General features: G+C 49.3%; 2 protein-coding genes across 2 annotated transcripts; one reads left to right on the forward strand and one right to left on the reverse strand.

Moving 5' to 3' along the window:
* Positions 1–5,378: 5,378 nt before the first annotated feature.
* Positions 5,379–10,432, reverse strand: cd164l2 (CD164 sialomucin-like 2). The gene is made up of 6 exons (XM_036971366.1): positions 9,616–10,432; positions 9,006–9,092; positions 8,586–8,663; positions 8,444–8,479; positions 7,095–7,242; positions 5,379–5,947 (listed from the first exon to the last, which is right to left on the reverse strand). Exons 1-6 carry the CDS (start codon positions 9,701–9,703, stop codon positions 5,932–5,934), a joined length of 453 nt encoding a protein of 150 aa, XP_036827261.1. The 5' UTR covers positions 9,704–10,432; the 3' UTR covers positions 5,379–5,931.
* A 3,988-nt stretch (positions 10,433–14,420) lies between these two features.
* Positions 14,421–17,089, forward strand: LOC110487884 (G-protein coupled receptor 3-like). The gene is made up of 2 exons (XM_036971715.1): positions 14,421–14,622; positions 15,536–17,089. Exon 2 carries the CDS (start codon positions 15,557–15,559, stop codon positions 16,547–16,549), a length of 993 nt encoding a protein of 330 aa, XP_036827610.1. The 5' UTR covers positions 14,421–14,622; positions 15,536–15,556; the 3' UTR covers positions 16,550–17,089.
* Positions 17,090–17,402: the final 313 nt, after the last annotated feature.

A 17,402-nucleotide genomic window follows, 5' to 3' on the forward strand; every position in this document is an offset into this window, starting at 1 on the left:
TCAAATCGAAGGGCCTGTTATCCAGACCTCTGGCAGTCTCTATGGGGGTGCCACAGGGTTCAATTCTCAGGCCGACACTTTTCTCTGTATACATCAATGATGTCTCTCTTGCTGCTGGTGATTCTCTGATCCACCTCTACGTAGACGACACCATTCTGTATACCTCTGGCCATTCTTTGGACACTGTGTTAACTAACCTCCAGACGAGCTTCAATGCCATACAACTCTCCTTCCGTGTCCTCCAACTGCTCTTAAATGCAAGTAAAACTAAATGTATGCTCTTCAACCGATCGCTGCCCACACCTGCCCGCTCGTCCATCATCACTACTCTGGACGGTTCTGACTTAGAATATGTGGACAACTACAAATACCTAGGTGCATGGTTAGACTGTAAACTCTACTTCCAGACTCACATTAAGCATCTCCAATCCAAAATTAAATCTAGAATCGGCTTCCTATTTCGCAACAAAGCCTTCTTCTCTCATGCTGCCAAACATACCCTCGTAAAACTGACCATCCTACCGATCCTCGACTTCGGCGATGTAATTTACAAAATAGCCTCCAACACTCAATACTCAACAAATTGGATGCAGTCTATCGCAGTGCCATCCGTTTTGTCACCAAAGCCCCATATACTACCAACCACTGCGACCTGTACGCTCTCGTTGGCTGGCCTTCGCTTCATACTCGTCGCCAAACCCACTGGCTCCAGGTCATCTACAAGTCTCTGCTAGGTAAAGCCCCGCCTTATCTCAGCTCACTGGTCACCATAGCAGCACCCACCCATAGCACGCGCTCCAGCAGGTATATCTCACTGGTCACCCCCAAAGCCAATTCTTCCTTTGGCCGCCTTTCCTTCTATTTCTCTGCTGCCAATATGTCACGACTCCCGCCGAAGTCGGTCCCTCTCCTTGTTCGGGCAGCGTTCGGCGGTCGACGTCACTGGTCTTCTAGCCATCGCCGCTCCACCTTTCATTTTCCATTTGTTTTGTCTTGTTTTCCTGCACACCTGGTTCCACACCACACTCTGTTCCCCCCCATATCTGTGTGTGGTTTTGTTAGTTCGTTATGTGTGTGACGCTACAGGCTGGTTTTGCGCCAGGTATTGTTAACACGTGGTTTTGTTATTTTCTACCATGTTGTGTGATTTTGTGCGCTATCGCTTTTTCCTTGGGCCAGAGTGTTGACACAGTTGCGTCTGTTTTCCTCTGCCTGATTAAAGTGTGCCTGTTCACTCATCTCTGCTCTCCTGCACCTGACTTCCTTTGACCAGTTGCGCACACTGTGACACAATGACTGGAACGAACTGCAAAAATCTCTGAAGCTGGAGACTCGTATCTCCCTCACTAGCTTTAAGCACCAGCTGTCAGAGCAGCTCACAGATCACTGCACCTGTACACAGCCCATCCAACTACCTCATCCCCATACTGTATTTATTTATCTTGCTCCTTTGCACCCCAGTATCTCTACTTGCACATTCATTTTCTGCACATCTACCATTCCAGTGTTTAATTGCTATATTGTATTTACTTCGCCACCATGGCCTTATCTTACCTCATTTGAACATACTGCATATAGACCTTTTCTACTGTATTATTGATTGTATGTTTAGTTTATTCCATGTGTAACTCTGTGTTGTTGTATGTGTCGAACTGCTTTGCTTTATCTTGGCCAAGTCGTAGTTGCAAATGAGAACTTGTTCTCAACTAGCCTACCTGGTTAAATAAAGGTGAAATAAATAAAATAAAAAATAAATGTTTGAACAAGCCCCAGCCCAGCTCTACTAGCCCCAGCTCTACTAGCCCCTGCTCTACTAGCCCCAGCTCTACTAGCCCCAGCTCTACTAGCCCCTGCTCTACTAGCCCCAGCTCTACTAGCCCCAGCTCTACTAGCCCCTGCTCTACTAGCCCCAGCTCTACTAGCCCCAGCCCCTGCTCTACTAGCCCCAGCTCTACTAGCCCCTGCTCTACTAGCCCCTGCTCTACTAGCCCCAGCTCTACTAGCCCCTGCTCTACTAGCCCCAGCTCTACTAGTCTCAGCCCCAGCTCTACTAGCCCCTGCTCTACTAGCCCCAGCTCTACTAGCCCCAGCCCCTGCTCTACTAGCCCCTGCTCTACTAGCCCCAGCTCTACTAGCCCCTGCTCTACTAGCCCCAGCTCTACTAGCCCCAGCCCAGCTCTACTAGCCCCTACTCTACTAGCCCCAGCTCTACTAGCCCCTGCTCTACTAGCCCCAGCTCTACTAGCCCCAGCTCTACTAGCCCCTGCTCTACTAGCCCCAGCTCTACTAGCCCCAGCTCTACTAGCCCCAGCTCTACTAGCCCCAGCTCTACTAGCCCCTGCTCTACTAGCCCCTGCTCTACTAGCCCCAGCTCTACTAGCCCCTGCTCTACTAGCCCCAACTCTACTAGCCCCAGCTCGACTAGCCCCAGCTCGACTAGCCCCAACTTTACTAGCCCCTGCTCTACTAGCCCCAGCTCTACTAGCCCCTGCTCTACTAGCCCCTGCTCTACTAGCCCCAGCTCGACTAGCCCCAGCTCGACTAGCCCCAACTCTACTAGCCCCTGCTCTACTAGCCCCAGCTCTACTAGCCCCTGCTCTACTAGCCCAAACTCTACTAGCCCCAGCTCTACTAGCCCCTGCTCTACTAGCCCCAACTCTACTAGCCCCAGCTCTACTAGCCCCTGCTCTACTAGCCCCAGCTCTACTAGCCCCAGCTCTACTAGCCCCTGCTCTACTAGCCCCAGCTCTACTAGCCCCAGCTCGACTAGCCCCAGCTCGACTAGCCCCAACTCTACTAGCCCCTGCTCTACTAGCCCCAGCTCTACTAGCCCCTGCTCTACTAGCCCCAGCTCTACTAGCCCCTGCTCTACTAGCCCCAGCTCTACTAGCCCCAGCTCGACTAGCCCCAGCTCGACTAGCCCCAACTCTACTAGCCCCAGCTCTACTAGCTCCAGCTCTACAATCCTAACTCTACTAGCCCCAGCTCGACTAGCCCCAACTCTACTAGCCCCAGCTCGACTAGCCCCAGCTCAACTAGCCCCAGCTCTACTAGCCTCTGCTCTACTAAACCCAACTCTACTAGCCCCAGCTCGACTAGCCCCAGCTCGACTAGCCCCAGCTCTACTAGCCCCAACTCTACTAGCCCCAACTCTACTAGCCCCAGCTCGACTAGCCCCAACTCTACTAGCCCCAGCTCTACTAGTCTCAGCCCCAGCTCTCCGAGCCCCAGCTATCGTAGCCCCAACTCTACTAGCCCCAGCTCTCCGAGCCCCAGCTATCCTAGCCCCAACTCTACTAGCCCCAGCTATCCTAGCCCCAACTCTACTAGCCCCAGCTCTCCGAGCCCCAGCTATCCTAGCCCCAACTCTACTAGCCCCAGCTATCCTAGCCCCAACTCTACTAGCCCCAGCTCTCCGAGCCCCAACTCTACTAGCCCCAACTCTACTAGCTCCAGCTCTACTAGCCCCAGCTCTCCGAGCCCCAGCTCTACTAGCCCCAACTCTACTAGCCCCAACTCTACTAGCCCCTGCTCTACTAGCCCCAGCTCTACTAGCCCCAACTCTACTAGCCCCTGCTCTACTAGCCCCAACTCTACTAGCCCCTGCTCTACTAGCCCCAGCTCTACTAGCCCCAACTCTACTAGCCCCAGCTCTCCGAGCCCCAGCTCTACTAGCCCCAACTCTACTAGCCCCAACTCTACTAGCCCCAACTCTACTAGCCCCAACTCTACTAGCCCCAACTCTACTAGCCCCAACTCTACTAGCCCCAACTCTACTAGCCCCAGCTCTACTAGCCCCAACTCTACTAGCCCCAACTCTACTAGCCCCAACTCTACTAGCCCCAGCTCTCCGAGCCCCAGCTCTACTAGCCCCAACTCTACTAGCCCCTGCTCTCCGAGCCCCTGCTCTACTAGCCCCAACTCTACTAGCCCCAACTCTACTAGCCCCAACTCTACTAGCCCCAACTCTACTAGCCCCAGCTGTACTAGCCCCTGCTCTACTAGCCCCAGCTCTACTAGCCCCAGCCCCTGCTCTACTAGCCCCAGCTCTACTAGCCCCAGCTCTACTAGCCCCTGCTCTACTAGCTCCAGCTCTACTAGCCCCAGCTCTACTAGCCCCAACTCTACTAGCCCCAGCTCTCCGAGCCCCAGCTCTACTAGCCCCAACTCTACTAGCCCCAACTCTACTAGCCCCAACTCTACTAGCCCCAGCTCTACTAGCCCCTGCTCTACTAGCCCCAGCTCTACTAGCCCCAGCCCCTGCTCTACTAGCCCCAACTCTACTAGCCCCAACTCTACTAGCCCCAACTCTACTAGCCCCAACTCTACTAGCCCCAGCTCTACTAGCCCCAGCTCTACTAGCCCCAACTCTACTAGCCCCAGCTCTACTAGCCCCAACTCTACTAGCCCCTGCTCTACTAGCCCCAGCTCTCCTAGCCCCAACTCTACTAGCCCCAACTCTACTAGCCCCAACTCTCCTAGCCCCAACTCTACTAGCCCCAACTCTACTAGCCCCAACTCTACTAACCCCAACTCTACTAGCCCCAGCTGTACTAGCCCCTGCTCTACTAGCCCCAGCTCTACTAGCCCCAGCCCCTGCTCTACTAGCCCCAGCTCTACTAGCCCCAGCTCTACTAGCCCCTGCTCTACTAGCTCCAGCTCTACTAGCCCCAGCTCTACTAGCCCCAACTCTACTAGTCCCAGCTCTCCGAGCCCCAGCTCTACTAGCCCCAACTCTACTAGCCCCAACTCTACTAGCCCCAACTCTACTAGCCCCAGCTCTACTAGCCCCTGCTCTACTAGCCCCAGCTCTACTAGCCCCAGACCCTGCTCTACTAGCCCCAGCTCTACTAGCCCCAACTCTACTAGCCCCAACTCTACTAGCCCCAACTCTACTAGCCCCAACTCTACTAGCCCCAGCTCTACTAGCCCCAGCTCTACTAGCCCCAACTCTACTAGCCCCAGCTCTCCGAGCCCCAGCTTTACTAGCCCCAACTCTACTAGCCCCAACTCTACTAGCCCCAACTCTACTAGCCCCAACTCTACTAGCCCCAGCTCTACTAGCCCCAGCTCTACTAGCCCCAACTCTACTAGCCCCAGCTCTACTAGCCCCAACTCTACTAGCCCCTGCTCTACTAGCCCCAGCTCTCCTAGCCCCAACTCTACTAGCCCCAACTCTACTAGCCCCAACTCTCCTAGCCCCAACTCTACTAGCCCCAACTCTACTAGCCCCAACTCTACTAGCCCCAGCTCTACTAGCCCCAACTCTACTAGCCCCTGCTCTCCGAGCCCCAGTTCTGCTAGCCCTCTCTCTCTTTCTCTCTCTCTTTTTTTCTCTCTTGCTCTCATATACATACTCACACTAGCGTAAACACAGATTTGTTTTGTATTGTGTTTATTTTCATAAACAACACAGAACAGATCCCAGACCGCTCCCTCTTGAATGCAGCTCAAACCAAACCAGTTCAACAAAACTAACTCCTGAACATGTTTAAACACAATTCAATTCATTACACATGGAACCTGAACCCCCAATGTAAATACTGCACTCATATTAGATCCAGGTGAAACACATCAGACTATGAAAATAGAAATAGACACACAGGCATCAGGGAAAGGCCACCTGATGGGACGAAGAGAACACACACACACACACACACACACACACACACACACACACACAGAGAGAGAGAGAAACAGGAGTTACACAACATAATGAACAATCCGTCAAACAAAACAATGTACACAGGTGCACATCTGGGACACACAGACAAGTACAACACACACACAAGTACAACACACACAAGTACAACACACACACACAGACACTGGAGTATGGTACATGACGTCATACAAAGCATCGTGACAGCATGGTGAGTCACAGCACCCTCGATCTTTCATCCTTCACTGTCCTCCTCTTCTCTCTCTCCTCTAGGCTGGCTGCTCTCTGTGGAGGAGTGTGTGTGAGAGAGAGAGAGAGAGAGAGAGAGAGAGAGAGAGAGACAGAGACAGAGACAGAGAGAGAGAGAGAGAGAGAGACAGAGAGACAGAGACAGAGAGAGAGAGAGAGAGAGAGAGAGAGAGAGTGAGAGAGAGAGAGAGAGAGAGAGAGAGAGAGAGAGACTTAGCAGAATTAGGCCGATCAAAATCCAAAAAAGAGACGTTAAATTCTACAACCACCTTAAAGGAAGCGATTCCCAAACCTTCCATAACAAAGCCATCACCTACAGAGAAATTAACATGGAGAAGAGTCCCCTAAGCAAGCTGGTCCTGGGGCTCTGTTCACAAACACAAACAGACCCCACAGAGCCCCATGACAGCAATACAATTAGACCCAACCAAATCATGATAAAACAAAAAGATAATTACTTGACACACTAGAAAGAATTTACAAAAAAACATAGCAAACTAGAATGCTATTTGGCCCTAAACAGAGAGTACACAGTGGCAGAATACCTGACCACTGTGACTGACCTTTGCTGAACCTTGCTATTGAGACAGGCTGCCGAAGGCAGATCTGGCTCTCAAGAGACGACAGGCTATGTGCCACACTGCCCACAAAATGAGGTGGAAACTGAGCTGCACTTCCTAACCTCCTGACAAATGTATGACCATATTAGAGACCCACAAATTATTCAAAAACAAATTAACTTTTGAAAAATTGGGTAAAATACCAGTGTGACATCACAGCTGCAAAATGTGTTACTTGATGCCACAAGAAAAGGGCAATCAGTGAAAAACAAACACCATTGTAAATAGAACCTATAATTATGTTTATTTATTTTCTCTTTTGTACTTTAACTATTTGCCCATTATTACAACACTGTATATAGACTTTTATTTAATATCTATTTCACTTGCTTTGGCAATGTAAACATATGTTTCCAATGCTAATAAAGCCCTTAAATTGAATTGAAAGACATTAAAGTTCAGCCCACTAGACGTCACTGTGGAGAAAACACACACACACCCACCCTCTCTCTCTCTCCCTCTCTCTCTATCACCATATATTTCCACCTCTCTCTCTGTCTCTCGCTCTCTCTCTCTCTCTCTCTCCCTCTCTCTCTCACATGCACAACCCTCCCCCCTCTCACATAGGGTCGTAGGTGGCATCTTTCTTGAGGAAGCGCATGGTGAAGAAGCCCCCGGCCTGGACACACAACACCAGGATGATGCCTCCAATGAAACTGGACAGGTCAAAGCTGGCCTGAGAGAACTCTGACGGCTCTGCAGGAGATCCATCTGACACAGGGGAGATGGAAAGATATGGTGAGAGGGGGAGAGAGAAGGGAGGGAGAGATATGGTGAAAGGGGAAGAGAGAGAGAGGGGAGAGAGAAAGAGAGCAAGAGAGAGGGGGGGGGGTGTGAGTGAGTGAGTGAGTGAGTGAGTGAGTGAGTGAGTGAGTGAGTGAGTGAGTGAGTGAGTGAGTGAGTGAGTGAGAGAGAGAGAGAGAGAGAGAGATATGGTGAGAGGGTGGAGGAGAGAGAGAGAGATATGGTGAGAGGGTGGAAGAGAGATGGAGAGATATGGTGAGAGGGTGGAAGAGAGGGAGAAATATGGTGAGAGGGTGGAAGAGAGAGGGAGTATTACGGTGAGAGGGTGGAAGAGAGAGAGGGGGAGAGATGGTGAGAATGGAGCAAGAGAGAGAGGGAGAGAGTTATGGTGAGAGGGTGGAGAGAGAAAGAGGGAGAGATGGTGAGAGGGTGGAGAGAGAGAGGGAGAGATATGGTGAGAATGGAGCAAGAGAGAGAGAGGGAGAGATATGGTAAGAATGGAGATAGAGAGAGAGAGGGAGAGTTATGGTGAGAGAGGGAGAGTTATGGTGAGAGAGAGGGAGAGTTATGGTGAGAGAGAGGGAGAGTTATGGTGAGAGAGAGGGAGAGTTATGGTGAGAGAGAGGGAGAGTTATGGTGAGAGAGAGAGGGAGAGTTATGGTGAGAGAAAGGGAGAGTTATGGTGAGAGAGAGGGAGAGTTATGGTGAGAGAGAGGGAGAGTTATGGTGAGAGAGAGGGAGAGTTATGGTGAGGGAGAGGGAGAGGGGGGACAAGATAAAGAGAAAGTGAGCGAGCGGGGGAGAGATTCGTAATAATAGAAAGATCCATAAGGGATGGAGGGAGGGAGGGAGGGAGGGAGGGAGGGAGGGAGGGAGGGAGGGAGGGAGAGTTATGGTGAGAGAGAGGGAGAGTTATGGTGAGGGAGAGGGAGAGGGGGGACAAGATAAAGAGAAAGTGAGCGAGCGGGTGAGAGATTCGTAATAATAGAAAGATCCATAAGGGATGGAGGGAGGGAGGGAGGGAGGGAGGGAGGGAGGGAGGGAGGGAGGGAGGGAGGGAGGGAGGGAGGGAAGGAAGGAAGGGAGGGAGGGAGGGATGGAGGGAGGGAGGGAGGGAGGGAGGGAGGGAGGGAGGGAGGGAGGGAGGGAATGTTGAGGTTGAACTCACCTGAGTCCCCTTTACCTTCTGCCTCGATCTCTATGACTGAAAACACATAACAAATGTTAGTGTAATCCAGCAAACAGTTAGATTACATTCTCTATGTTCTGGAAAGTGTGTGTGTGCGTGCGTGTGCGTGTGTGTTACTCACCTGTACACATGTCTGGATCACTTGTCACATTACAGTTCTGAGAATCATCCTGATAGGACACACACCCAGTATCATTGCCTATGAGAGAGAGTGAGGTTGTGAGTGTGTGTGTGTGTGTGTGTGCGCGTGTGCGTGCGTGTGTTGGTCCGATCCTGACACACTGAATAATTGAATCATCTGGTAAAGACCTGGAGAGTTTTCTTACCTGCAGCTAGGGATCTAATTTCTATTATGTGTGTGTGTGTGTGTGTGTGTGTGTGTGTGTATGTGTGTGTGTGTGTCCTTTGTGGGCTTCATCAGGTGAGGGCAGTATAAAAGTACAGAGAGCCTTTTTTAGAGGATATGTTGTTATTGTCACTAAAACCCTTAGAATAGAAGCTAAGACTTCCTCTTATGCGTATTGCATCTGATATTTCTCACCGTTCACGCAGACCCTCCAGACACAGCCAGTCAAGTTGAGGGTGGAGTCTCCAACACACAGGTCACATGACTCAGCCTGGGAGCAGTCTATTGGAGGAGACAATCGTCAATCAATCAGCCACGGTAGACTAACACACACCCTCTCAGGGATGACCTCTGCTTTCAAGATCAAACCTCATACCAGGAGCGTCATTGAAGATTACTTGAACTTTTGTCACAAAAACCCTTTAGGCCCATTTTTTTTTAATCATCCAACAAACACAACCAATATTAGATGGGACACAGATAAAAGCCAAATCAAAATGCAGAAAAAATGTGTCCATCTCCTGTTTATTTACACTCCACTGAGCTAATCTCTAGGCATGTTGGGGCCTACAGTCCCTCAGGTATGAGCATTGTCGACTAAACTACCAATGTTACATTTGCTGACACATTTAATGTACTTTCAGATGACAAGTCACGAAGAAGAGGAGGCAAGGGAAGGAGTCAAGGAAAGGAGGAAACACCACTGTAAAAGGAAGTGTGGCAAAAAAGAAGAGAGAGGTCCAAGTTGAGTGTCAGAAAGTCCATAGGGTGACAGACCACAAACATATTCGACACACGCGCCTACCTGAAGAGTCCGACTGACAGGAAGTGGCGCTCAACACTGCAAAGACCAGCAATGCTGCACAGAGGGCCTTAAGCACAAACCGTCGCATCTTGACCACTACAGACCAGTTCAGACCAGTTCAGACCAGTTCAGACCAGTACAAACCACACAACCAGTTCAGACCAGTACAGACCAGTAGAGACAACAGACTAGTCGGAGAAAAGCGAAAAAGTTGCTTCAGTTCCTCAGGTGGCTCCTAGTAGACGTCAACAGGGATCAGAAAATTCTAACGTTCTTCAAGGTTCTGGAAGGTTCTAGAGAGTTCCAAAAGGTTCCAAATGTAAGATGTAGTACTTTTCGGTTGGTTTTATATTGCTTCTCCTCGCAGAGGCCTCAAACTCCACCAAAAAATAAGAGATGGGTGTCTAGCTTTAGGAAAGAGCGGATGAGGTCGGGGAAAAGAGGTGCCTGCATTTGGGACAGGGAGAGACACCGGTGTAATTCAAGCCCTATTCTACCTGGTTACCTAGCAACCGCCATCCGCTTTGCCCCCAACCTGAAACACACACCACTGAGACAGTGACAGCTGTTTACCTCAGAGCACTGACACTCTGACACACACATGCACACACTTAAACATGCATTCAAGCGTGCACAAAGGTACACAAACAAACAAACACACACACACAAGCTGATTAACATTCCCGACACAGATACTACAGATACTGAACAGACAGACTAGGACACACGTACGGTGTGTTTTGTCAAATGCATATTTATTTGTGGATATGTATGTGCTGTAAATTCCTATCTTTGTATAGATTTTTCAAACTGTATAATGAACATACTGATTGACACACACAGCACATTGCAATGAATAATGCTTTATGTCACCTTCACCTCATAAAACCCTCTCTACTACATACACACACCCTACACAACCCAGCCTGCTTTCCTCCTCCCTACACAACCCAGCCTGCTCTCCTCCTCCCTACACAACCCAGCCTGCTCTCCTCCCCCCTACACAACCCAGCCTGCTCTCCTCCTCCCTACACAACCCAGCCTGCTCTCCTCCTACCAACACAACCCAGCCTGCTCTCCTCCACCCTACACAACCCAGCCTGCTCTCCTCCTACCAACACAACCCAGCCTGCTCTCCTCCACCCTACACAACCCAGCCTGCTCTCCTCCACCCTACACAACCCAGCCTGCTCTCCTCCTCCCTACACAACCCAGCCTGCTCTCCTCCTCCCTACACAACCCAGCCTGCTCTCCTCCTACCAACACAACCCAGCCTGCTCTCCTCCTACCAACACAACCCAGCCTGCTCTCCTCCACCCTACACAACCCAGCCTGCTCTCCTCCTCCCTACACAACCCAGCCTGCTCTCCTCCTCCCTACACAACCCAGCCTGCTCTCCTCCTCTCTGCTTCTGCTCTACATCATCGCCCTCCTCTCACACAAAACACACATGGATTTGTGCTGCAGAGTCAGAGTGTGTGTGTGTGTGTGTTCGGGGGAAGGACAGTGTGTGTGTGTATGTGTTGAGGGGAAGGGCAGTGTGTGTGTGTGTGTGTGTGTGTGTGTTAGATAACCGAGGAAAATCCGCAGTCACGGCACCACGAGCTTGAGCTTCCTGTTAACAGCTCATAAACGCCACCTGAGGGCAGCCAGTCGGTGATGAATAGACACGTCTCTTCTCTACAGTATCTTACTGGTAAATACACTATAAAACAACAGTTATCTTCTTCTGTCTAAAAGCCCATCAGGTATAACAAGGGTAGTGTAACAGGGGTGGTTCAGTCTTCTTCTGTCTAAAAGCCCATCAGGTATAACAGGGGTAGTGTAACAGGGGTGGTTCAGTCTTCTTATGTCTAAAAGCCCATCAGGTGTAACAGGGGTACTGTAACAGGGGTGGTTCAGTCTTCTTATGTCTAAAAGCCCATCAGGTGTAACAGGGGTACTGTAACAGGGGTACTGTAACAGGGGTAGTGTAACAGGGGTAGTGTAACAGGGCTAGTGTAACAGGGGTGGTTCAGCGAACCACATTCACTGGATTTGTAGGTTAATCTTGTCCGAAACCTGAATAATTGTGTTAGCTCCCCTAGTTGTTGCCTAGGCTTTAGCTCAGCGGGTTAGGTCTACTGTGATTTAGCACTTCATCCAATTATTGTTTTGTCCAAATGAATAAATAAAAACAAAGAGGGAGATGAATGAGGCAGCGTTTACTGACTAACTAATTCTCTCTCTCTTCCTCTTCTCCCTCTAACAGTTTTTCCCGGTAATGTGTAAATGACATAATGCTTTGTGAGGTATCGATCTTTTCTCTCCCAAAGAGAACCGGAAGTCAGTTTCCTTATATGGTTCTATGGCAACAACAGGACGAAGGTCTCCCTCTATGCGTAGTGCCTTGGCCTGTGCGTAACCACGGAGATACATTGCAGCAACCACTGCAGCCCACGCAAGCTGTGTTTTATTACCCGGGGAAACAGAGAATCCTCTCTACTACCTACAGCGCCTTCAGAAACTACTCAGACCCCTTTGACTTTTTACACATTGTGTTACATTACAGCCTTATTCTACAATGGATTAAATCAAACAGTTTCCTCAGTAATCTACACACAATACCCCATAATGACAAAGCAAAAACAGGTTTATAGACATAACAAAAAAAAAACGGAAATATGACAATTACATGACATCACTGCCAAAGATGCCTCAACAATAGCACTGAGTAAAGGGTTTCAACACTATTTCAGTTTTTAAACATGTATACATTAGCAAAAATGTCTAAAACCCTGTTTTCACTTTGTCATTATGGGGTATTGAGTGTAGATTGATCAGGAAAAAAAGCAATTTAATCAATTTTAGAATAAGGCTGGAAAATGTGGAAAAAGTCAAGGGGTCTGTATATCTGTATATCATCCAGGACCGTGTTTCACCAATGTGTCGATCATTAATCTATCATCTGATATCCTACATCCTTAACCGATCAATAATCTATCATCTGATATCCTACATCCTTAACCGATCAATAATCTATCATCTGATATCCTACATCCTTAACCGATCAATAATCTATCATCTGATATCCTACATCCTTAACCGATCAATAATCTATCATCTGATATCCTACATCCTTAACCGATCAATAATCTATCATCTGATATCCTACATCCTTAACTGATCAGCTGATCATGATTTAAAATAGATAAATGACCCTATTATTCTAATAGTAATAATAAATATTATACATTATACATTACTGATTTCATATCCTTCAAAAACCCTGGACATTGTAGGACTATATATATATATATATGCTAGCCTACTCACTTTTTTATCAAATAATAATGCATGATTCATCCGAGACAAACGGTGCTTAGTCAGTGACTCAGCTTGGGACTGAAGGGTCTATGTAGCCAGTGACTCAGCTTGGGACTGAAGGGTCTATGTAGCCAGTGACTCACCTTGGGACTGAAGGGTCTATGTAGCCAGTGACTCACCTTGGGACTGAAGGGTCTATGTAGCCAGTGACTCACCTTGGGACTGAAGGGTCTATGTAGCCAGTGACTCAGCTTGGGACTGAAGGGTCTATGTAGCCAGTGACTCAGCTTGGGACTGAAGGGTCTATGTAGCCAGTGACTCAGCTTGGGACTGAAGGGTCTATGTAGCCAGTGACTCACCTTGGGACTGAAGGGTCTATGTAGCCAGTGACTCAGCTTGGGACTGAAGGGTCTATGTAGCCAGTGACTCAGCTTGGGACTGAAGGGTCTATGTAGCCAGTGACTCACCTTGGGACTGAAGGGTCTATGTAGCCAGTGACTCAGCTTGGGACTGAAGGGTCTATGTAGCCAGTGACTCAGCTTGGGACTGAAGGGTCTATGTAGCCGGTGACTCAGCTTGGGACTGAAGGGTCTATGTAGCCAGTGACTCACCTTGGGACTGAAGGGTCTATGTAGCCAGTGACTCAGCTTGGGACTGAAGGGTCTATGTAGCCAGTGACTCAGCTTGGGACTGAAGGGTCTATGTAGCCAGTGACTCACCTTGGGACTGAAGGGTCTATGTAGCCAGTGACTCACCTTGGGACTGAAGGGTCTATGTAGCCAGTGACTCACCTTGGGACTGAAGGGTCTATGTAGCCAGTGACTCAGCTTGGGACTGAAGGGTCTATGTAGCCAGTGACTCAGCTTGGGACTGAAGGGTCTATGTAGCCAGTGACTCAGCTTGGGACTGAAGGGTCTATGTAGCCTATTCATGCACCTTTTGCTTACTGAATGACATAAACACTTCAACTTCAACTACACGTCTGAGCTCCAATGTATTTGTGTTGTATTATTTAATGCCCACATAAAAACAATCAAACCAATTGATTAAAACTATTTCTAGCATATAGCTGCGTTTCAGCACCTTGGACAGCTCCCCAAGGCGTAAGCCCTCTCTCCAAACCTAATTCATTCACATTGATCAGAATCTCTACTGTGGTGTGTGTGTGTGTGTGTGTGTGTGTGTGTGTGTGTGTGTGTGTGTGTGTGTGTGTGTGTGTGTGTGTGTGTGTGTGTGTGTCGGAAAAAGTCTACCGGGAATTATTTACGGGAAAGGTGCACACGAGGCAAGCCGCAGTGGGAGGGGCAGGAAGCTGTCGCATTTTTCTGAATGAAATTCCTCTACAGGAGTCCCCTATCACACCCCCCCCCCCCCCCCCCCCCCCCCCCCGTCTCTCCTAGCACCTCATTGGCTGAAGCTCACCAACACTGACGTCAGTCAGACCTTCCCTAGTGAAGGACCCTGCGCGCATCAGATCCAGCCAGTCATTCTGGCGTTCGCACCAACCCGGAGAAACTGAGAATATGTTATTATTACTCTGATGGGGACAGTCAGACAAGCCTTTTCTGAGATATAACCAACCATCGATATACCGATACACCGAGACACAAGGACAGCATCACGGCATCACTGTCTCCTGAATACACCGTGAACAGAGCTGATTTGGAAGAATCGTGATCAAGGTATTTTTATCAATAGAAGGTAAGATATTTTGCAGTGTCTGTCTGTCTGTCTGTCTGTGGTATGTAATGTTTAGATTTTGTAAACGTCGAATGATTTATCAGAGCCAGAGCATGTTGACATGGTGTTTAAAGATGCTGGAAATCTGTTACAAAACACTCCCCACTACTGTACTATAGGAGAAGAGTGGAGAGGAGACACGAGAAGGGTTGCAGTCTTCTCCCCCTTCTCCCTGGAGTGTGCACTCCTTCACTCCCCCTCATGGATTAAAAAGCATTGGATGGACGTAGGCTAGACAGGGACTTTTCACCATATGTCTTACATTGCTTTCTATACCTTGTAAATCAATGAGGGGGGGGGGGGGGGGTGAACATTTCAGAGAGAAGAGTAGAGATCAGGCAATGGAATGGAATGGTCCCATAGCAATGGAATGGAATGGTCCCATAGCAATGGAATGGAATGGTTCCATAGCAATGGAATAGAATGGTCCCAGAGCAATGTGAGGAGCAATGTGAGGTGCTGAGTCTCTCCTTTGAGAGAGCAGTTTGAGTTGGACCAGTAGTTCAAGTGCCCTTCCTCGTGTGTCATAAAGGCCCGGACCTATTGACAGATGGACGAAGTGGCCGAAGACCCAGGAGAGGAAGCCACTGTAGACTATTGAGATGCAGTCCCAGCTCAGGGTTACTCACATGCAGGGAAGACAGAAGGAGAGGAAGAGCTGCTACTATTAGTACAGTAACAACGTGTATTAACATTTCTGTATCCTCTCTCTGTCTCCTCTCTCTCTCTCTCTGTCTCCTCTCTCTGTCTCTCTGTCTCTCTCTCTGTCTCCTCTCTCTCTCTCTCTCTCTGTCTCCTCTCTCTCTCTGTCTCTCTCTCTGTCTCCTCTCTCTCTCTCTCTCTCTCTCTCTCTCTCTCACTCTCTCTCTCTCAGGTGTGGTGTGTTTGACCCATAATGACCCAAAATGACTCTGACGTCTGGTTCGAGGAGTCTTCAGGTTCAGGGATGTCTTCACCTCTTTCCCTGCTGGACCAATCAGATCCCACGGCCGTGCCTGAGGCCTCTCCTCTCAGCCTATGGGGAGTGGCACTGTGCGTATCGGGAACTCTCATCGTGTCCGAAAACGCCATCGTAGTGGCTGCCATCTTGGCTACGCCTTCTCTCCGTGCTCCTGTCTTCCTACTCCTCGCCAGCCTGGCATTAGCCGACCTGCTGGCGGGCGTGGCCTTGATCCTCCACTTCCTCTTCCTGTTTTGTGTGGAGCCCACTGATTGGTCGGAGCTGATGACGTCAGGGTTGCTGGCGACATCACTGACGGCCTCCCTCCTCAGCCTGATGGGTGTGGCCCTGGATCGTTACCTGTCTCTAAGCCAAGCCCTCACCTACGGCTCCCGCCACTCGCGCCGCTGTGCCGCTGGTCTTCTGGCACTCGTCTGGCTGGGGTCTTGTCTGATTGGCTCGGGGCCGGTGCTGGGGTGGCACTGCCTCAATGACATCACATCCTGTTCCGTTGCGCGACCCCTGACCCGGACATACCTGTCGTTGCTCTGCGGCGGCTTCCTTCTGGTCGTCATGGTCACGCTGCAGCTGTACACCGGGATATGCCGTGTCGCAAGGAGGCACGCCCACGCCATCGCCACGCAGAGACACTTCCTGCCTGACGACCAATCGTATGCCAGCAAGCACGGGGGCCGGGGTAAGGGACTCTCTCGGCTGTTGTTAGTCCTCGGAGTGTTCGTCAGCTGCTGGACGCCCTTCGCCCTCTACGGTTTGCTGGGCGACGCATCTAGCTCGCCCTTGTATACGTACGCTACGCTAGTGCCGGCGGCAGGGAACTCTCTGCTCAACCCTCTGCTGTATAGCCTGAGGAACAGAGACATACGACTGGTGCTGCTGCATGCCTGCTGTCCTCACAGACACAACACACACAGGCCTGTTGATGTGTAGGATGGACACACACACACACACACACACACACACACAGCTACATTGACTGCCCCATATACGTGAAAAATCAAAAGAGAACATCATCATCACTTGCACTCCAGATAAGAAGCAATGAGAATGTACTGTTCCAGAAGACAGCCATCTTGGAATCAGCTGGAATCAAATGTGACGTACTGTATCATCTTAACATGTGCCTCATCCTCACCTAACATGTAGACCATCCAGTCTGATGCAATCACAGAGGTCCAACGTAATTCATCTGGATCCAACATATTTGCTTTAGGAGCACGGGAAAGTGGGTCTATACAATGATACTATTATAAGATATTATTTTATAAGCCTTTGGATGGTTTGTTGGGACTTATATACTATGCTGCTGTCGGTGAACTCCAGAACACTTAGAAAGGGCACTGTCAAAGGCACTGTGACTATCTCTGAAAAGGTTTCAGTTTGCACAATGTTGTTTTTTATAAAATGTACAAATGTTGTCTTTTTCTACTTCAAAATAAAAGCAAATTTATTTTGTATGCAAAACCTGAAGTAGGGTTTCCCTCATTTTACTCGCGCGCACACACACACACACACACACACACACACACACACACACACACACACACACTGACTCAACTGACTTAAAGTTCCAACGCAGCAATTTTTTATCTCAATATCAAATCATTTCTGGGTAACAATTAAGTACCTGATTGAGCAACGAGTGAGTTTCAATAACAATTAAGTACATTCATCAGAAACGAGTGAGTTTGAAATTTGGGGAAACTAATTTTCGAACATATAAATGCACCTTTAAAATAAAGCATCATTGCATTTGCAGACCGATGTAATATAACCGGCCATT

Source organism: Oncorhynchus mykiss, chromosome 32, assembly GCF_013265735.2.
Source record: "Oncorhynchus mykiss isolate Arlee chromosome 32, USDA_OmykA_1.1, whole genome shotgun sequence".
In the NCBI taxonomy this organism is placed as follows: Eukaryota; Metazoa; Chordata; class Actinopteri; order Salmoniformes; family Salmonidae; genus Oncorhynchus; species Oncorhynchus mykiss.

Coding starts and splice junctions, on each gene's coding strand:
- LOC110487884 (XM_036971715.1), top strand. CDS start 15,557: ATGACCCAAAATGACTCTGACGTCTGGTTCGAGGAGTCTTCAGGTTCA.
- cd164l2 (XM_036971366.1), bottom strand. CDS start 9,703: ATGCGACGGTTTGTGCTTAAGGCCCTCTGTGCAGCATTGCTGGTCTTT. Junction 9,093..9,615: donor CTGTCAGTCGGACTCTTCAG/GTAGGCGCGTGT, acceptor CTCCTCCAATAG/ACTGCTCCCAGGCTGAGTCA. Junction 8,480..8,585: donor TGATCCAGACATGTGTACAG/GTGAGTAACACA, acceptor ATGTGTTTTCAG/TCATAGAGATCGAGGCAGAA.